This window comes from Podarcis liolepis (assembly GCF_965112155.1).
Source record: "Podarcis liolepis genome assembly, chromosome: 2".
In the NCBI taxonomy this organism is placed as follows: domain Eukaryota; kingdom Metazoa; phylum Chordata; class Lepidosauria; order Squamata; family Lacertidae; genus Podarcis; species Podarcis liolepis.
The window spans coordinates 33059641-33081424 of NC_139555.1; the positions used below are offsets into that span (position 1 = coordinate 33059641).

Here is a 21784-nt window from a genome sequence, read left to right on the forward strand (position 1 = left end):
CGCTACCCCTGGATGCAATTTTAAAGAAAATTAACCTCCATCTGTAGCCAGACAGAGATTCTTGGGAAGTAATACTGAACCATACTCGCTAATTACAGAGGGCTGCCTCACATACAGGATTATCATCATCATCATCATCATTATTGTTATTATTATTTTATTTATACCCTGTCCATCTGGATGCGTTGCCTCAGCCACTTTAGGAAGTTTAAAAACATAATAAAACATCAAACATTAAAACTTCCTAACACAGGGCTTCCTAAGGATGTCTTCTGTAAGTTGTATACAGTGGTACCTTGGGTTACAAACACCTCAGGTTACAAATACTTCGGGTTACAGACTCCATTAACCCAGAAGTAGTACCTTGGGTTAAGAACTTTATCTCGGGATGAGAACAGAAATCGCTCGGCGGTGGCAGCGGGAGGTCCCATTAGCTAAAGTGGTACCTCAGGTTAAGAACGGTTTCAGGTTAAGAATGGACCTACGGAATGAATTAAGTTCGTAACCAGAGGTACCACTGTAGTTATTTATCTCCTTGACATCTGATGGGAGGGCGTTCCACAGGGAGGCTGCTGCTACCGACAAGGCCCTCTGCCTGGTTCCCTATAGATTCACTTTTCTCACTGAGGGAACCACCAGAGATGGACCTCAGTGTCTGGGCTGAACAGTGATATCCTATGACCTTGCTCCATTAGCACAGTATAACACACACACATACACCCTCCTTTTCCCCCTCTGCGTGCCCAGCACCATTCCCAATCCTGCTCTAGAGCATTGGGGGGAAACCCCAAAACAAATTCAAGGGACAACGAGAGAAGGGGTGGAAATTCCAATGAGCAAGCAGAAAACCTTGGACTAACCAAATAAGTGATGTAGCATTACTTTGGATACAAGCTTCATTGCTCTCCCGGGCAAAATTCCACATTTTTGCCTCCAGCCTTTTTTCATTAAATATAGAAAGGGCTGAGGTGAATGCAGACAAGGCCCATTATAGAACACCAAGGAACAAAGTTTTTAAATAATTTCCCAGCCTCCACCCAGAACGCCTGTTTCAACAGCACCTTTGGACAATGCAAGCCTGATCTTGATTGAAGCCTCCAAGTGCTATTGTATGTGATACAAACAAGGACCACAATAAGTTGCAGGGATGGCAAATGGTGTATTGTAGTGTATTGCAGTGTGTTGGGATTCTTATCTTCCTTGACGGCAAGCCAAATGCCACCATCAAAGTTCTCTCTATGCAGGGGAAGCTGTAGCCTGTAATTATATCGTTTGTAGGAGTGACACACTCTCTCTTTGCATAGTGCAAATTGCTCTGGGATGAATGGCTTGATAAAGATTCTTCCTTGCAGAAACTGCGGTGGTGCGTCCAAGGCATCGCACAACAGAAGCGGTCTCTGCAAAGCAGAGCAGTTGTGTCAAGTTGACCAAAGCAACTCCTCCATAAATAGGGAATTGTGCAGGAAGCAGTTATAAAAGTCACATGAAAAGAAGAACCTAGGAAACACACTCACCCAAAGCAAGGGCACAATCGGTAGTTTGGGCTTAGCTGCCAGGGGCTTTCATTGCTTTAATGATTTTGTTTTCCCTTGCCTAGGAAATATTTTATTAAGATACAGGCTAACACTTTTGTAAATCAATAAACTGGGCCAGAATTTGTATGTGTTTGGCCACCATTGTGCAGCTAGAAAACCTGGCCACCTCTTCTGGGGCAAAATAGCAGCGGGGAAGAGGATATTTTACAGGGGGGGGGGGAGAAGCAGGAGGCCACATCCTCCACCACTGTACTCTGCTTTGGGCTTCTATTTTTTTTTTTCAAATTCTTTTTATTTTATTCCATAAAGACAAAACTCACACAAAAAATCGACAGAACATAAACATATAAAGAAAAAGACAAAAATTCTCAATCACAAAAAAGCGCATAAAATTCTTATTTCCATGGTTTTTTCATAACATATTTCTTTCTTTTGGGACTTCCTTCAGCCTGGCCGCGAATCATACGAAGTAAGTAAGTAAAGTCACACGTTTCATCTTTTATATTGTCATTGTGTCCATTTTTGTTCTCTATTTTCCTTATACAATAACCTTAGTCTATCACAATACATCTCTAAACCCCCTTAACGTTATTTGTCCATCACTGATGCTTTCCAGATAGTTTACATATTTTCCCCAGTCCTTGATGAACACTTGATCTTTTATATATCTGATCTTTCCCGTTAATTTGTCTAGCTCTGCATATTCTGTTAGTTTGCATCTCCACTCCTCTACTGTTGGAGTTTCTTCCTGTTTCCATCTTTGAGCTATTAAGTTCCTTGCTGCCGTAGCCGCATAGTATACCATTCTGCAGTCCTCCTTTCTTATCTCTCGTTGTAATATTCCTAATAGGAAAGTTTCTGGTTTTTTTCTAAACGTGTACTTTAATATCTTTTTCAGTTCTGTATATACCTTTTCCCAGAACTGTTTTACCTTTCCGCACTCCCACCACATATGGTAGAAGGTGCCCTCTGCGTCTCTACATCTCCAACACTTATTGCTCACCTTGTACATTTTTGAAAGTTTTACAGGTGTCAGATGCCACCTATAAAACATCTTCATAACGTTTTCTTTTATCGCCGTACACGCTGTGAAATTCAATCCATCTTTCCATAGTCTCTCCCAGTCCTCATATTGTATACTATGGCCTACGTCTTTTGCCCAACAAATCATCACTGCTTTGGGCTTCTAAGCCTCTGGTCTTTCCATCACAAACATGGGACTTGAAAATTCTAGCCAGGGGGAAAGTGGCGGCTCATGGAAGGGTTAAGCACCCCTCCTCTGCTGTGTCTCCTCTACAAATATCTCCCCATGCCACTTCGCCCCAGCTTTGTGGACACAAAATTGCCTTAAAAATGTGCAGCTTTCCTCAGATCTAATTTCTCACTATGAGCAACTTCAAAAAGCTGGAACTAATGTTTTTTCATTTTGTGGTCACTGACCATGCTCAGCCTTCATTGGGTTGTTTTGGGAGAGGGGTTCTCTCTCTTTTTTGCCTCTTTTTGTAGATGTTAGGATTCCACAAAGCTGACTGATAGTGCTATTTTGTTCGTGGCCGTGCCGTTTTTAGCTATATGGAGGTTGGCACTAATCCCCAAACATTGCTAATAGACGAGATGATAGTCATATCCTCAGGGAATTGGTCTTATCGCTTTTTAAAGTCAACCAAGCCAGTGGCCATTACCACATCTCCTCGTGGAGTGAATTAAGTTTGTCATTTTGGAAACACATCGCCCAACACTTATCTTTCTTGCTGGTAGAGGAATATCAGCTTTCTTGACTTGACAACTTTTCCACTACATAGTGAGTTTTGAAATTCTGAAAATTGTAGCCTCTAGGAGCCAACCATGCATAACACCCCCCCCCCAAAAAAAAAATATATATATACTGTGTTGTATTATGCATACACAAAGACAATTAAGATCACTTTTTACTATTTAAATATATTGTAATCTCTTTTTTTCTATTTAGAAAATCACAGTGTTTTACAACATGGAGCTGTGTAATATCTAATGTTGTCCTTCGGTTAACAGGAGGCTCTTTGTTCCTGCAGAAGCTTTCATAAAAAGATGGGGTGGAGGGTACATTATTCCTCTGTTTGTCACACAGCCTCCCATGCTCTTAAAGAGGGTCCCTCCAGATTTTGAGGTTGATGATGGGGATGGGAGTCAGCCGAAATTACCTCCCTGCTTTCCGCTCACAGAAGCCTCCACTACATCCCAAACATTTTTCTGACAGGGGCAAGATAAAGGTACAGCACACAAAACCTCTCTCACACACACACCTTTCCATACACATACCATGGCCCTATACATACAATGTCATGAGTTTAACTTTAATTCCGAAATTACATTTTCAAAAAATTTCCCCTTGCCCACAATGAAGGTTTTTTTTCCTTTTCTTAACATTCACCCCAAACATGCATGCATCACAAACACTTTTGCTATTTTCACTTTGCAGAACTGTTGTCTATTTTTATCTAACGTCACATCCACCCTAGAAAGCTTGCCGACTACTTGTAACTTTTGGTCCCAATACAGGTATTAATCTTGCCGGTGTTTTGATATTTCTTCTTCTAATGGATCAACACAGCTGCAAACATTTTTAGAAATAGACCATTATATAAATAAAAACACTCCCACAGCGCTCTCGCGCGCGCGCACACACACACACACACAAATATGAATCTCTGGGCTCCAGGAAAGTGTTCTGTTCTGTTCCTTCCACCACCACCTCTAAAACTTGGGCCCTGGGCTGGATCAAAGAGTTTTAGATGAATGGAAGGACACTGTAACATATAACCCATGAATACAAACATTCATCTGCCATATGATGGGGGTGGGTGTAATATCACATCAAATCAGACATGTCTAACAAACAGACAGACAGACAGATGCCTGAGAATAAAGCTCAGAGCGCTTTAAAGCAGATCCCACTCCAAAACAGCAAATTAGGAGTCTATTGTAGATTGCTTTGAATTGGGGCCTTCTCCAGACTCCTTTAAATCAAGCTTGCTGAGCCAGACTGTAAAATGAGGCCCACTTCAGACTGCTACACTGAGGCTCATTCTATGTGGTAACATTCCTTTAAGCAGTGATGACAATAATAAGTGGTTTGGCATCTGGGGAAAGCTTACAAGCTGGCAACTTTTCAACCAGTCTGACTTGTTTGTAATGCAACCGTGTTGTTCATTTATAATAAAACACACACACAAGTACACCTATTTTCACCACCGCTCCTTGACTGCCCAGTGCTGCGGTTGAGTTCTTTTTTAAAACTACAAATATTTAAAAGTATTAGCATGCACAAGTGAATGCCAGCTGTTCCGACCCACGCACTCACCCCATCCTGAGAGGTGGCAAACCTACTCTGAAGTAACAACTTCAGAAATTCCTTTCTCCCTTAACAAATTAAAAACAGGCCTCGGAGACTGTCTTCAGTCACACATCTTGTAGGAATCCTTGTTCCGGATTTCCTGCAAGAGGCAAGAACCCAATTTGACAGTCACAGAGTTGGAGTATCCTTAGGACGGCACAAGTCCCTCCTCTTCTTCCAGGAGTCTCACTCTCCAAATGAACTTCCCAGTGCTTCACCCAATTTTCCCCAGTCTCACTGCATCCTGGCACCCACTAATAAAAAGTGAAGCTACATAGAAAAATACACAAAGGTGACAAAAGATTTGATTTCATTCAGACATTCATATCTGCAGTTTTCAGACACACACACACACACACACAGAGAGAGAGAGAGAGAGAGAGAGAGAGAGAGAGAGAGAGAGAGAGAACTTCTGGAAATCATTTACAATTCTCCTCCAGCCTCACATTTGGCAGATAACTCTCCCCACCTCCCCTTCTCTCCCCAGCCCTCAATTCGAAATGCCAGCCTATGATTTTTAAATGAGAAAAAGCTGTAACTGTGCTGCAGTGCTTGGATAAACTCCTACACAAACTTCCAGATGTGACACACAACAGCCCAGAAGGGGGAATTAATGAACATCTCTGTCCTTGAAAAATTTACACATAGGCACAAATGACAAACAAGGCAGAGCTCTCTTCCTCTCCTGTCAGGTAAATGAGGTAATCATTGGACACAAATGTCTATAAATGGAGGGATATATACACACCGGTGTATAAGTGACATTTAGATTTAGTTTACACCATGTTTGAATTCAGTGGAAGCCAATAATTACTGTCTATTGATGGCTGAATAAGTAAGTGGTGATTTTTGTCTCCCCATTTCTATATTATTGCACTATCATCAAACACAGCACTTATGCAGAGTCAAATAAGGGGGAAAAATAGGGCTGCATACGCACTTTACTTTTAAATCACATTCTAAGCACATTATCTTCCACAAAAAAAAATCTGGGCAGTGTAGTTTACCCCTCAAAGAGCTACAATTGCCAACAACACTTAAACTACAGTGCCCAAAATTCTGGCCCGGGTTTCTATGCCTCAGGGAGCTCACAGCCTCTTGTCGTGTTTTGGGGAGATGACTTAGTGGGGAGGGAAGGCAATATTTATTTTTCCCCACTCTTCATCAAGAACATTTAATCTTCTCTGCCACCTCATTAATTAAATCAATCTTTTTACTCAATATTTGTCCCTCTCTCTGCATTTGAAGCAAAAATACCAGTCTGGTCACTGTTGCTGTCTAACCGCACAAGAACTATCTATACAGCATACAGTGGTACCTCGGGTTATGAAGTTAATTCGTTCCAGAGGTCTGTTCTTAACCCAAAACCGTTCTTGACCTGAGGTGCGCTTTCGCTAATAGGGCCTCCTGCTGCCGCCGCACAATTTTCGTTCTCATCCTGGGGCAAAGTTCTCAACCCGAAGTATTACTTCCGGGTTAGTGGAGTTTGTAACCCGAAGTGTTTGTAACCCGAGGTACCACTGTATTTGTCATCCAAATTCCCAACTTGCACGTGGAGCAACATCACTGATTTCTGCAATGCCACATTAGACTTATATACAGATTTCACAGCTCCTAGATTTGCTATTGGTGCAGCTGCTCTGAGGTCAAAGAAAAACTTTGCTTCTCACCATAGTGGGGAAGCATCAGGTGAGTCGTGGGCCAGCCTAGCCTCCTGATCAGCTGCCAATATCTGCTGATGGACAACTTCAAGACTCCTGCTCTCCCTTCTTATGGTTCTTTATCTGTATTCCAGAACTAGGCTGGACAGCTCTCAAATGAAGGGCACTTTCAAAGAGAGGACTGTCATCTGTCTGCTCTTCAAAATAAAGGGTGTCCTCTGTGAAGCACCACCTTAGCATTAAGCAGGTGCTATACAAGTGCACTGTCCATATACATTCAGGGTGAAAATTAAGATGGATGTTAATTGGGGCTAATGAAAAGTGAAGAGGTTGCCTCCAGAAGTTGCATTCAGCTGAGGAGTGTGGCTTTAAACTCCAGGCCGATTTCCTTCCAAGTAGCTGACAAAGTCTCAATAAAACTAGGGCTGATAGGAAGGAGGCACTAAGAAAACTATGGGATTTTTGTTTAAAATGTTTTATTTTGGGGGGCAAACATGAATAGAGACAGGGGTGCTTTAGCTGTTGGAATTCTGTCTGGCGTGTACTTCTTAAAACCAGAAGGGAGCCTTTTGTCAATAAAAGGGAAGGAAGCCTAGCTAGTATTAATGTATTACACTTGGCCCAAGGTCATTCAGTAATTTTCATTTCTGAGTATTATAAACATGGGTTTTCTGAGTCTTGCTGTCAAAGTCCAGCCAACTATGCCACACTGCTTTCTAGGTATGAAATGCCAATCTCCCCGTCTTGTAGTAGGCAAAAGTTATACCATTCTAGGAACAATAGCTTTCCATGCAATGGCCAAAGGACATCACAAGAAGCAGTGCTATTCCTAGCAGCAGATGCCTGCTCAGCTTGGCTTTTACAGGCGTGTGAATAGTATGGAGCTTTTACAAAAGAGGCATGGATGATTTCTGCAATGCCATCACTAGCTAGAGCTATATCAATTTTTTATGTCATCAGGTTTCATAACTCTTCATTTGTTAATCTGGTTCTCAATAGTTCTTCAACTCCTAAGGTTTTCTTCCAAGTTTCTTTTTGTAATTAAGTGTTTTTTATTTTCAAAAAGCAGTACATATCACATATAGTACTGTACAACTTAAAAAATCTAAAGTTGTTATTTATGACAAAGATGTAACCTTTCTTTGGGGGGGGGGACGACATTGTTTAGAGTTATTAAAAATTGTGTTGCTAATACTAAATATTCCCCAATGTTGAATATTCCTGAAGCTGGAATTTTAAAGGTGTTTTTGTTTTGCCAAAGCTAAGATGACATCTGTCAATCACTGCTTCCCTCCGCCCCCATTTAGATTATCCCTACATGGTTAGTTATCACCTGTGACGTTTTACCCGCTGTGTGAGATGTCCAAGCTACTATTCTATGCTGCTGAAAGGCATTTATTTTTACCTGGCAGGAAACTCTTCTGTCTTTCGGAATTTGAATCTGACATTTTGAGAAACCTGCCAGTGGAGTGTTCAGCTATTTGAACATGAAGTTATTTACATCTGTGCTAACGCAAGGAGGTTGAGGGGCACCATACTGCACCTCAGCACAACACAGTCTTAAGGCTATTTATGTGGCAAGATGACTGTACTCTTCCAGCCTAGCATCATGATCTGCAAGAAACAATGCATTTTCATACGAGCTCGTTTTGTATTTGCTCATCATGCATTGAACCAAGGGAACGAGCTTGTGCTGGGCTTCAGCACTCTTAATTAGAAATGCAACACTTGCCAGGTCTTGGAGAAACAGATGCATTTGGGGTGCTCTGGTTTACAAGCATTTGGGCCACAGGAAAAAAATTGTACGGATGGAATCTTCCAAGGATGATTCGAGATTGCTGTGATATTTGGGGCATGTAGCCTTTGAGATGAGATTGCGCTCTGCGAACACTGAAAAGTTTGCTCCAAGTCAGATCATCAGGTGTCGCTATGGGAATCCACAGCAATGAATTTCCCTACGGATTTCAGCAGAATAAATAATCACAGCCCTAGCGCTAGCAATACTGTTGCTTACTCAGAAAACAAGCTAGGGACATAAGCAAGCCAGTGGCTGTTATCTTCTTCCACAGTGTGTTCTGGCACGTACTTGTATTACTGAGTATCAGTCCCTCGTGCGTCAACCTACAGAAGCAGACAACGTCTTATGATAAAAGGGAAGCCCAAGTGTCGGGTCAGCCGCTGGGATGAAGTTAAGGAAGTCAATGTTTTACACCTCGGCTATTTGACCCATGCAAGGTCAGCTATGATATTTCAGCTGTAGGGAACGAGTCCAGAACTCCCATTCTGCTTTTTCAAAGCAATTTAAACTTAAACATTAAAAACAAAACTGGCTGGTCTCCACCGTTCTAAATCTGGCTGTTGCACAATTGGACGCCAGAGCGCTATCTCTTTCCAAGTTTAGCCAAAGGCCTCAGTCCTGCAAGGTGCTAATGCCATTTGTTTGTAATGGCTTTGGCAAGAGTTATGGATAGTTAGCACTTTACCGGGTAACACTTTCTTAACAATACAAGGCTGAATCTCTACCAATAGACTGGGTGGGTGAGGTGTTGAGGTATCACTGAGGGATGGCAAATTTATTTTAATATTTCATTTTCTTCCCATGATGGTGGGCAGGGCACCATTTTGTGTTGGTTTTTTTTTGGGGGGGGAGGTTTGCCTCAAGTACCAGAATGCCTTGTATCATCTGTGGAGAAACATCTCTATTTACTAAAGACTGTCAATAGAAACTATTATGCAGCACAATACACAAGCATCCAGGCAACTTGAAAGAACAACTTTGAATGGTCAGCAATTCAGAAGAACTAGTGTGCTCTTTTCACACAATGGTTATGCTGCACAAAGCTACAACAGGGTCATGAAAATGCCTTGTGGACTTATAGTGCAACTAGTTGATTAGCTGTAGGAGACTTGGGTAGCTGTCACACAAGCTATAACTAGTGCAGTTGTTGAAAACTTAGGATCTTATAATTTCAATGCCAAGATGTTAACATCACGCTGATTTTCAAACCAGAAATTCACATGCAATCCTGAGGTTCTATCCATACACTGTTAGATGTCTGTCAACAAGTGCATATCTTTTTATTTAGAAAATGCATTGACAAATCCCAGATCTCATAGTATTAAAAGCTCCCTGGAGGGCTATAAATCAGTGTTATATTCATCGTTCCCTTAAGGGGTGGGGAAGGACACCCCCTGCCCACAGGAAGTCACTTTTTCACTTCTGATTTTTGAGCATTTAGCATACACTGCCATCATGCTTTCAGCCTTTTCTCTGCAACCACTACGACTCCAAATTTACATATATATATATATATATATATATATATATATATATGCTTTCGTAGATTTTCACGGGTACAGGAATGCAGGTTTTGGTGTCTTCGGGTGTCTTCCCGTGTAAGAGTTGGGGTGTCTAGGCGACGTTTCGACGAGGTCTCACTCGTCATCTTCAGGCTGGTGCTTACGGCTTCTTGTTCTTGCTCTGTTCCAGTAACAAGAAGCCGTAAGCACCAGCCTGAAGATGACGAGTGAGACCTCGTCGAAACGTCGCCTAGACACCCCAACTCTTACACGGGAAGACACCTGAAGACACCAAAACCTGCATATATATATATATATATATATATATATATCCTTAGCTTTGCAACAGTGACTGCATCATTCATCAAGCAGCAAGAAAAATGGAAAATACTGAACAACCCATTATTGAAATTACTGGAGATTACAATTACCCGTAAGAACCACAAGTGCCTCTCAAATAGTTTCCCTTGTTACAAGATGATTCACCACCTGACTGGCATTGTGGTTTGTGTGCAGGTAGGTGTTGGGAAGGAGAGGCAAAGCAAATGCAAGGTAAGCTTCAAAAAGCAGTATCACACAACCAGCTCTCAGCATCATGCTTGGGGTACAATAGTCCTACTTTTACCTTAACTAAATGGTTCAACCCAAATGAATTAGAATTGTGGCCCTCAATAGAAATGCAACCACAGAACTGGGACTTCACTTTCAAACTAGATTTTCCTGACCTGCACCTCCCTGATAGTGACACTTGGGACAGGGGAGGGATTCAATTCAGTTTGCACTTCACCTAATTTGCACATTCAGAAATAATATGTGAACCAAAGCACAGCCCTCTTTCGAAACCTTGCATTTCTCCAAAGTTTTCAGTGCCTTCCTCCAGCCAAGCAATGCGTAGGAAAATACAAATACTAGGCAACATGTGCATATAATTGTGAAATAACACATAAAAATGTGTTGGATTGGGAGGGGGGTGCTTCACAAAAATGTGCATATTCGGAGAAATTTGCAGTAAAACTTTGATGCATTTCCATGAGGACTCTTTAAAAAACACAAAATCCCAAGCACAAACTGATGTGGAAACGTGGCGACTTGAACTTAAGATTGGAAAAATAAGAAAACTGAGAGAAACAAAGACAGACAGATCCACTCACCCCTATAGGATCCTACGAGCCAAGATTGGGTATGTAAATCTTCATATATCAGCCTTTATCTCTAGTAAAATGTCCAATTGTAGACAAAGATTCCCATTCCCATTTTCTAGGTCACACAGCACAGAAATTCAAATGAGGAGATGTTTTGACTTCCAAGAGATTCCACCAGGAAGGGCTGCCATAAGGTTATTCTTCTTGTCCCTGCTGGTTATTTTATTCTAGGCAGCCAAATATTAAGTATGTTGCATCAAAACCAATCTATTATGTTCTTCCCTTCCCTTCCCCTGGTACCCTCATCACTCACAGTATCAAGGGCAACCCAAATAGCAAACAGCTTTGCAGAGACCTTTTAGAAGACTGTTCCATCACCAATGTGGGCAATCTTAGGTTGCTCCAGCCAAGAAGAAGTTTGGTTTATTTCAAAGCCTCTCCTTACCTTGGGGACACAGGGAGGAAGCCAAGGGCACTGGACCAGGACTGGCAGAACACTCAGGCACCCCAAGCAAATGGCAAAGTTTATCATTTATATTGCCATATGACAAAGCCCACACTGGTAAGTAGACCCTGCCAAATTGGGAAACTGCATGTTTCCGCAATCTGTCCTTGTCTGACAAATACAGCAAGTAAATTAATTGAATTAATAAAGGGCAACAGGAGTGGGAGGGAAGGAGGGGAAAGGTAAATAGGAAGGAAACAGATGCCATTACGCAAGATCCCAAGGAACCAACATTCTGAACTTTGCAAAATAGTTATCTTCCCATCAGGGCTTAATTTATATCCCTGGCTGTGAATAACAGCATAAGCAGACTGTGTGTCAAGCATGTTCACAGAACCACTAAAGCAGTCTGCAGTCTGAGATTGAGATGCTGGTGCTAATAATAATAATAATAATAATAATAATAATAATAATAATAATAATAATAATTTTTATTTGTATGCCTCCCATCTGACTGGGTTGCCCCAGCCACTCTGGGTGGCTTCAAACAGGATATAGAAACACAGCAAAACATCAAACATTAAAAACTTCCCTATACATGTGGCCTTCCAGAGTCCTTTGCAGGGCTGTCTATGTTTTAAGAACTGGGTCCAATAGGATTTGTGACCCTGCGTACTACCTCTTTGATCACATGGTACAGGTTCTTAGGGGAAGCAAGATGTCTTGAACCAAGCTGTAAAAGGTAAAGGTAAAGGACCCCTGACGGTTAAGTCCAGTCACAGACAACTCTGGGGTTGTGGCTCTCATCTCGCTTTACTGGCCGAGGAAGCCGACATTTGTCCACAGACAGTTTTTCCGGGTCATGTGGCCAGCATGACAAAGCTGCTTCTGACGAAACCAGAGCAGCGCACAGAAATGCCATTTACCCTCCCACCAGGGTGGTACCTATTTATCTACTTGCACTTTGACGTGCTTTCGAACTGTTAGGTTGGCAGTAGTTGGGACCGAGCAACTGGAGCTCACCCCGTCGCAGGGATTCGAACCACCAACCTTCTGATTGGCAAGCCCTAGGCTCAGTGGTTTAGACCACAGCGCCACCCCTTAGAATCATAGGCTCTCTTAGGATCATAGGATCACAGAATTGGAAAGAACCCTGAGAATCATCTAGAGTGACAAAAGGAACAAGGCGCAAATATACCTTTGTGGGAGAATGGTAGAGCTTAATTTTGTTTACAAATTACAAAAAGACCTCTTCCAAAGGTTTATATGCCCACCCTATGGAATGCCCTCCCATCAAGGGAGGAGATAAGTAACTATACAGCCTTTAGAAGACATCTGAAGGCAACCCTGCAGAGTTTTTAATGTCTGATGTTTAATTATGTTTGTGTGTATGCTGGAAGCTGCCCAAAGTGGCTGGGGAGACCTAGTCAGATAGGAGGGGTACTACTATTACTACTGCTAATAGTTCAACTCCCTGCAAAGCAGGACTATGCAGCTGCCTCTTATGGAGATCAAACCTGCAATTTTGGTAATATCAGCACCATGCTCTAACCAACTGAACGGAAAGTCTCAGTTTCCAATCTTAAATTCAGTTCCCCCCACGTATCCATATCAGTTTGTGGTTTATTTGTTTTGAAGCCTGCAGGAAATTTTGTATGTGTTTGCATGTGCATTTTACCTAAAATTGTATTAATTTTATTTATGACTTTATAATCTGCACTTCCATTAAAATATAGCAGGGCAGAGTACAATATATAAGGATGAAACAGCAACAAAAAAAAATCCATGCAAACATAATTAAAAGCATTAATGTATCTATAAATACTGACTGGTTAAAAGAGAGGAAATCATTTTGTAATCGGCCGCCTAATTTAAAAAAGTTTTCAAAAGGTGACTGGAGGGAGGGGTTTCCGCTGATGCTCTATTGGTAGGGAGTTCCACAGGGCAGATCCTGCCACGCTAAAGTGGGGTCCCATAGTGGGGACCAACCAAATTTCAGAGTGTGGGGAACCACCAGACATGCTCCATCAGAGGACCTCGTGGCTAAAGAAGATGCACAAACAATCAGGCAGTCCCTAATGTACTTTGGTCCCAAGTTGCTTAGCGCTTTGTGGATTAACACACGTACCTTGAACCTGAACTGGTAGCAAATTGGCAACTTTCCCAGCAGTGAAACTTTCCCAGCAGAGGAGTAACATGTACAGGACCCAGTCATCTGCTCTTGTGAGCTGACTGGCTGCTGCCTTCTACACTGGCTGAAGCTTTTCAACCAGATACCAGAGCAGCCCCACATAAAACACTTTACAAACAATCAAACCTTGAAGTTGCCAATGCACTGTGCTGTCACGCCCCAGGAGCTGCCACAGCTGGTATACCATCCTGGACCTGATTTTAAAAAACAACACTTTGCTACAGAGGTCATGTGCAGTGGCGTAGCGTGGGTTGTCAGCACCCGGGGCAAGGCAAGTAATTTGCGCCCCCAACCCGTGGATTTGCGCCCCCTAACCCTAACCCCCAGGTGTTGCGGCCGGTGCGGCCGGCCCCCCCTGCACCCCCCACGCTACGCCACTGGTCATGTGGGCCTCTAGGGACATAAATGGATCAAGGAGTACCCAAGACTGCACTCCTGCTCCTTCAGATAGTTGACCTCTCTCCTGGATACAAGAACTACCCACCCATAAGGCCTCCATCTTTCAAGGATTCAAGTTCAGTGTATTGACCATCACCCAGTCCAGCGCTGTACCCAAGCACTGGTCCAGAGCTTGCACAGCCTCTCTTGACTCAGTTGTAATGGAGAAACAGAGTTGGGTATCATCAGCATACTGAGGACACCTTGTTCCAAGCCTCCTAATGACCATTTTCAATGGCTTCATGTAGATGTTGAAAAGTATGTGGGACAAAACAGTGCCTTGTGCCACCCCATATCATAGGGGGCTGAAGAACATTCACCAAATGCTACTCTCTGAACACAGCCTTACAGGTAGGGATGGAGCCACAGCACCACCACTCTCCATCCTGCAGAAACAGTCCAGGTCCCGTGGTCAATGGTAGCAAAAGAAACAGTCCAGAATCCCATGGTCAATGGTAGCAAAAGCTGCTGAGAGATGGAGCAGAAGGAGCATGGTTGCACTGCCTTCTCTCTGCCTCTATAAAGGCCATCCGTCAAGTGGTCTGAACTCCGAGCCTTTATATCCCAACTCAGTCACTGAGATCACCTGGAGGAAGGCTGTTTGTTGGGCCCCATGTTTCAGAAGCCCAACTGGCTTCAACTGGAAGTTGGGCATTTAGTATCACTTGTCCCATACTGTGAGAAACCCTCCCAGCAGAGAGATTTGACAGGCATCCTTGCGATGAACTGTTAGGGATCTCTTGGACACTTATTCATGCCAACAAGCCTATTGAGTTGTTTAAACTTTTTTCAGGGTGAGCCTGCTGTTTCAATGGTTTTGCAGTGCCTTATTGGTATTTGATGCTAAGGAGGATGGTGGCATTTCAGTTTGTGCATTAGTTGATGGGAAGAAGTTTGGTTCATCCTAAAAGGCGAACAAAACTCGTTTCTCTCCTTCTCCACCCCTGCCCATGACCTTCTAGTTTTTTAAACATTTTTTTGTTCTTTTCTTTTAGCAAAAGAGAAAACAGTCTGAGAAAATGCTTCCCCTACCTATTCTACTTAGAGTGTTACCCCACCACCCCTTAAAGCTAGTTTTTGTGCAGCTGCTAATGAGAATCGGTGGGAATATCAATCAGATGTCCTCTAAAACATGGTCCCTTCCCTTTCTTCTGAACAGCTGGTAGCACTGGAAGATTTGGGACTGTTCTGATCCAAGCTGGATGAAATTATTTATTTGACATGAACCTAAAATATTGCTGTTGCACTAAGTCACTTTTTTTTTTAACAAGTACACTAATGAGGAGAGGGAGGAAAAACCATAAACAGGCACTTTTCCAACTCCCAGCAGCAATCATTAATTAAAAGGGAAAGGAGTCAAATACTTCCAAAAGGAAGGGGCAATGCCAGCTGGTTTCATGAGGTTTATTTAAATCTTTCAGCAAGTCCTGATCGATACTCTGAGGAGAAAAGAACAGTTCTCTTGCTCACTACAGGGCAAGAAAACCCACACATTAAAACTCATTTTTCTTCTCATTGGTGACGTGCCACAAACAACTTTTGCTTCGCTACAGATAAGGGGTCACTGCACATCTCCTTCTAACCCAGCGTGGTCTTGCGGTTCCCTTCTTCGCTTTGCTCTCTTGTTCATTACGGAGAAACAAGCACCTAGTGGATTTTTTTTTTGCTTTCCAGCCCATGATTAGTGCCTGCCTCTCTTTGAACCGGTGCCCGCAGGTGCCCAGTGGGAGACTTTTTAAATAACATGCATTTCCCAAGGACAAAAATGTAACCTGTTTTGGTTTCTTGACTTGTTTCTAAATGCGCTTTCTGGTTACAAAAAGCATCTATCCTGAACTGAGCAAATAAGGTGCAGGAGGGGAGGAGAACCAACTGAAGGTGGTGCGGTATACTAAGCAAGTTTGAAAACAGATTTAGAGGGTGTAATTGTGAACATGTTCTGGCCTGACCCTAATCAATTAAGCATGCTATGGGACCACAGCTTTATTTGGGTGTATGTTCCACTGAAATCAGTCTGGTGAACTTTTAGTTCTTAGGGACTGGGCTGCCTAGTCTGAAGACTGGCATTATTATGGACCACATCCTTGTCTTCACTGCATCACTGTCTTAGCTGCAGTTCCCCCCATCTATTTCCTTGTTATCTGGAGGTTTCAGGTGGCTGTGCAGTAATCTGGTCCAACCCCCTGCAATGCAGGAAACTTTTTGCCCAATGTGGGGCTTGAACCCACAACCCTGAGATTCAAAGTATCATGCTCTACCAACTGAGCTATTTCATCATTCCTTGATTCATCCAGCTTCACAAGAACTCATGAAGAAGGTTATTATTATACCCACTTAACAGACAGACTAAAGCACACTGACTGACCCCCCAAGCACATGCAATTTAATCCACAGCTGTACTGGGGTATGTACCATGATTTCCAAGATCCAAACCTTAAGATTCCAGACCTGCACAAGACCATGAGATTTGGGATTTAACCATTCCTGCTGCTGAAATTACCATGAGAAGAAATAAAGCATATGTGATAGAGAAATGCCCGGCATATTTCTGAGATACTGTCTGAAGTCATGAAATAAATAAAAAAAGAGGATTTGGGAGAAAGATCATTACTCATAAATATATCCCTAAAAAGAGAGCAGCCTGGTTATTTACTGTCAACTCTAACTGTTCAGCATAGGAGGGAGACGGAATTCAGAGGAACAAAATAAGGATTACAACATGCGAATAGAGAAGAAGAGCTGGGATCAATGAAAGAGGTAGGTAGCAGAGATACGTCCTTCAACAAATGCATATTAAACTTTGAGAATTCAATGGCGCAAGTATTGTGGTAGTCTTAGCCAACTACAACAAAATATCCTCCTTTTTTGGTGGGGGGAATGCAAGGCATCTCTTTCAATTGCTACTAATTATCAGTGGGGCAATTAGGTCTTCCAGTGTCCTTCAAAAGGTGGTTAAACCACCCCAGACTCATTCTGATATCTGGCGCCTTGAATGTTAGAACTAAAGCCATCACAATAACTAGAAACACAACCCATCCCCATATTCATATGTGATGGATTCTGGGGACCAGCAAGGACTAGTGAATATCATTGTTTTGTCGCATTTATTAACTTTCTGGACACCCAGTTATTGAGCTTAGAGAGACCACTGGGCTAGCCCAACATGGCCTTCCTTAACTTCCCATCTTGTTTCTTTTGTCCCAAAGGATAGTGGGGTCCCCCCCCCCGCAAGTGGTTCTAAGGTTCTTTCGTTCAGATGCTCAGGTAACTACAGAGCAATCAAAAGACATTCCTTCTAATCAAGAATTCCGTTTATGGGGGAAGCACTCCCCCCCCCAACTACAGTTAAGCACATACAAAGACTGCAAAAGGGTTTTTACTTTGGCACTAGCAACTTCATTGCATCTTCACTAAGCCCAGGTCTGTCCAAATTGGCTGGGGCAGGGGGTGGGGAAAACACACGACCCAGTCTCTCAAGGTTCATGAGGCCTCTACACTCAATGTATGTGGACATTGAGTCCAGTAGGGCTTGCTGACAGAAATATGTTTCAGGGTAGCTGCTTCTCAAATGCTGCTCAGTCCCAGTGGCTCTGCGCATGCACGCACGCACGCACACACACACACCTGACCAGTTGCACCTGATCTGCCTACATGACAAACATACCCCATATTCCAAAGTTGCTTAACTCTTATGGCTTCCACCAATGCACAACACAATATGGCTTAGATGCTGCTGCTGCTGTGCTATCAATATACCTGCCTGCCTGCTGGTTGGCTTCCTACCAATGAACCCCGAGAACTGTACTACGGTGGGATTAAGGATCTCTAATAAAATTATATAATCAGCTTTCCAGGTTCTTTCGGAGAAATCCTGATAATTAAAGCTGTTTCAAACTGATTTCAGTTCGTAGTTTGGATGAGTCTCGTTTTCCTTTTGGGGCGAAATTCCTGGCAGCTGGCTATTCAGCATTCCCTATAGGATTCCTGCCCCTCCAGGTCATTCATCTGTATAGACTGGCCTTGTGTAATCCGTAAGTGTGCAAACAGAAGTCAGTGAGGAAGGGGATAGAGGGGGGGGGGAATCCCACAGGCCATTCCCATGGAAGGATCCTCACTACTTTTATCCAATAACAGAACGGACCAGCTACGGTATTGTCAAGCTTCCTGATTTCTGAATCAGATTCAGGACTTTGCTCCCGCTGCTGGTTCAGTGTTGTATTTGAACCGGCAAGCAAGGTGCAGTGAGGCGGTTGCCACCATGGGCCACCATCCACTGAAAAGTCTCCCTTGGAATGAATGGGAACTAGGCAAGATTACCCCTCTTCATGTCAGTGCCACACGCAGCAGAACTGCCCCTTGGATTGTGCCTAAACCACTTAAGTTTACACCTCGGTCAGATTCTGGGGGTGGGGGTAGCAACCCATCGTATGCAGCTTTCCCCTTCCTTCCCATTTGTGGTTAGTTCCCCCCAACCCCTTTTTGTGTACATCAGGTCCAATGCTAAATTTCAGGCTGCATTCCCTGTTTAAAAGCCTGCCATAAATTACGGTGTGCGTGCTTTAAACTGTAACTAAATCATATAATAAATAGGATGGGTGTGAAAGGAGCTTCTGCTAGGGCAGCTTTGTGTATGTGTTTGCCAGAAAGACTCACTCTCTCTGTCATGCAAATGCTATAATTATATTTTAAAGGGGGGGGGGAGAACCCCACATTCTCTTGTCACTGCAGTAGATGGAGCAGTCGCTGGCTTCCTTGAACTCCCTTTACAGTCTAATTCTCTCTCACACAGAGACTTTTTAAAAAGAAACATTCTTCATATCTCCCCGCTAAAATTGCCTAGTTGTTGAAGGCGAGGGAAATTATTAAAAAGCTTTATTTATTTATATCTCCTCTGCATCCATCCACAGTTCAAGAGAGAAGGTGGGAGGGTGCGGGTTGGGGAGTAAGGGGGGGGGAAGCGTCTGGGAAATGCTAACTTTTGCTTAATAAATGTGAGGCCAGAAGCTCAGGACACATTGTTATGTCTGGGTCTGAGGTGAGGGTGGGAGGTAGATTGCGTGTATAAATAAATAGATGGATTACATTCATACATGCCCAGTGACTTCCCTGAGGTTTGTTTCTCGTGGGTGGGGGCACTTGTGTGAGTGTTGTCCTTTGAAATCATAGTTCTTTGGATCGGAAATGCACAGAAAGAACGGAAAGGGGGGCAGGTTCCTGAAGATTAAGTCCCCCACCCTTCAAACTTCTCTTGCAACTGTACCCTCCGAGTTGATCATGCTATCGTAGCAACTGTCCGCCCAGCTTTCCTCCTGGGGAGAAGATAGACCTTTTTTAGATGTTGTGTTTTTGTAGCAGAGCAATCCAGGATTATCCATGTTAAGTTTTATTCCGGCTCTCATCTCCTCAGCTAAAAGATGAGAAGGAAAGCTTGCGGGGGGGGGCGGAGGGAAGAGAGAGAGAGAAGAGGGAATCAGAGCAAATCCGTCTCGGAGGGAGAGCGCGCGAGAGACCTGCTCTTGTTTCCTTCCCATAGTTCTTCTCTCCATTGAGAGTTACATATTGTTTCCATTTTCTAGTACTTTTCTGGAATTCCATGTTATGACTTCAGCCCCAGAGAAATCCCTGCCTAGTAGGGCAGGAAACATTGAGAAACCCCTTCAACAGATTCTGGAAAAACTTCCAAGTCATGAATTGGAGACAGACGTAGCAGAGAGACACAGAGACGGGGAGATCTCCACCAACACACACGCACATAAGAAAACACCACACACCACTTCTTTCCTGCCCTGTAGAAAAAGCTTCAAAAGTTTGGAAATCATCATAATATTTTTTCCCCTATTTTTTTTTTAAAGGTAAGGCGCCTTGCATGCGACAGGCTGCCTCCTCTGGAAATAAACAGCTTTCTCCTCCCTCAATTATTTGCGTTGCATTTTGTCTACCCCCCCCCAAAAAAAAGCTTTTTGCAACAAATGGACTAGCTTGCAGGCTGGTGGTCCAGAGGTCTTTGTGGCGGCGGCAGCAACCCCCCACTCCCACCCGGGAAGACGCAACTTCTTGGGCTGCTGGGACGAGCGAGGAGAGGAAACTTTGCTTACCTTCCAGCTGCAGAGGGGAGGGCGGCTGCCCCGGCTTACCTTGGCCGCGCCGGCGGCGGCCACCTGCCCCTGTCACCTTGGGGGGTGGGGTGGGGTGGGGGTGGAAAAAGGATATGGGTTGCACACGATCCTGAGGCACCAGCTCCTGGGTCGACTGTGCTGGCTCAAATAGAAGAAGACGATCGGCGCGAGGGCCGGGTAAGGGAGCGCTTCGCCGTCCGAGTCCCCGCTGCCCGGGTCCTTCTCCTTGTCCCCGGGGACCGAGCGACCTCCATCTCCCGAGAGATCGTTAAGGCGGACGAAGGTCTTGGAGGCGCTGTCCTCCTCCGGGTCCTGCTCCTCGGCTGCTCGCGGTCCATCCTCGTCCATTCTCCGGCCACCAGACCCGGGTCCGACGAGCTGACCGAAGGAAAGAAGATGCGCCCCGGGAGAAGAGAGGCAGGGAGCGGGATGGGAGAGGGCAGGAGCTCCTTAGGCGTTAGGATGATGAGCCGGCCATGGGGCTGGTGGGGAAGAATCGCTGGCCATGGGGAGGATCGCGGTGTGGGGTGGCAGCGGGGTTGGCTCGGGAAAGGAAGGGGCTTCAGAAGCGGCGAGGGAGCCTCCTCCCCTCCCGCTGGGGCGGCTGCGTAAACCCCGCTCTCTCCATCGGGATCCAGACCGCAGCCGGCACGGGAGCTTCTCGTCACTTTTGGCGCCTTCTTTCTCCCCCAAGATCCTGAGGCAGCCGGGGAAGGAGGGCTGGGGAAAGGAGGGAGTCCCCGGTTAGCGGCGAGGAGGGTGGGAGCCGGTGCCCCGATGATCCACCCAGCTCCTCCGCGCTCCAACTCCGGGGCGCATTGCCGGGCGAGCGGGAAAGAGGAGAAGACGACGGAGATTGCTGCGGGGGGCGCCTCTTTCAGGTCCGGCTGAATGGGGAGACTCCGCTCCTACTCCTCCAGCCTCAGCATCCTCGTCGTGCCGGGGACTGCGCGGGGTATCCTAAGGGTTTGGAAGGGATCCAGAGAGGGTGGGGGGGTGTCCAGGAGCCTCTCCTGTAGGTTGGGCTCCTCCCGCCCTGCGGGGGCTACTGGAGAGGGTGGGGAGGGGTGACACGAGGTTTGGGGCGAGGTGTGGGGTGGGGAAGAGCAGATGCAACGCGCGCGGAGCCGGAGCCGCAGGAAGGACGGTGAGGAGGGATGCTCCTCCTCGCCGCTGCCTCTGCCGGACGGGAGAAGCGAGCGAAAAAGCTGGGCGCTCCGAGCACCTCACAGCTGGATCCCTCACTCCAACTTCAAGCCGGAGCTCCGCCCCGGAGCCGCGGCGCCAGCCAATCCCGAGCCCCCTTCAGACCCTCCTCATTGGCCGCGGGAGGCAGCCATAAGAAAAAAGATACAGCCCGGGCGAGAACCACAGCTGGAAGCAGCCACAGTTAGCGGAGCGCCGCTAAGTACCCTCCCCTCCCGGCTGCCTCAAGCGCCTTCATGGGGCGTGGAGATCCAATGGGGCGCGCGGGTGGGGCAGAGCCCCTCTCGGATTGGCCCCTGAGCTGCCCAGGCACCGAGCCCGCTTCCACCACCGCCAGATCTCTTCCAGGAGGGCTGGGGCTTCCCTTTGAATGGTGC

General features: G+C 44.9%; 1 protein-coding gene across 20 annotated transcripts in view; it reads right to left on the reverse strand.

Moving 5' to 3' along the window:
• Positions 1 to 21578, reverse strand: part of CACNA1G (calcium voltage-gated channel subunit alpha1 G) — a 331728-nt gene extending 310150 nt beyond the window's left edge. For 6 of the 20 annotated variants that reach the window (XM_083487103.1, XM_083487101.1, XM_083487102.1 and 3 more), the window contains exon 1: positions 20296 to 21554. In XM_083487103.1, the coding sequence (XP_083343229.1) occupies positions 20296 to 20549 (254 nt within the window). In that variant the 5' untranslated portion in view covers positions 20550 to 21554. Of the gene's footprint in view, positions 1 to 20295 lie in introns of all 20 variants that reach the window. The other 14 variants (XM_083487097.1, XM_083487099.1, XM_083487091.1 and 11 more) reach the window with 6 other exon arrangements.
• Between the last annotated feature and the right edge of the window lie 206 nt (positions 21579 to 21784).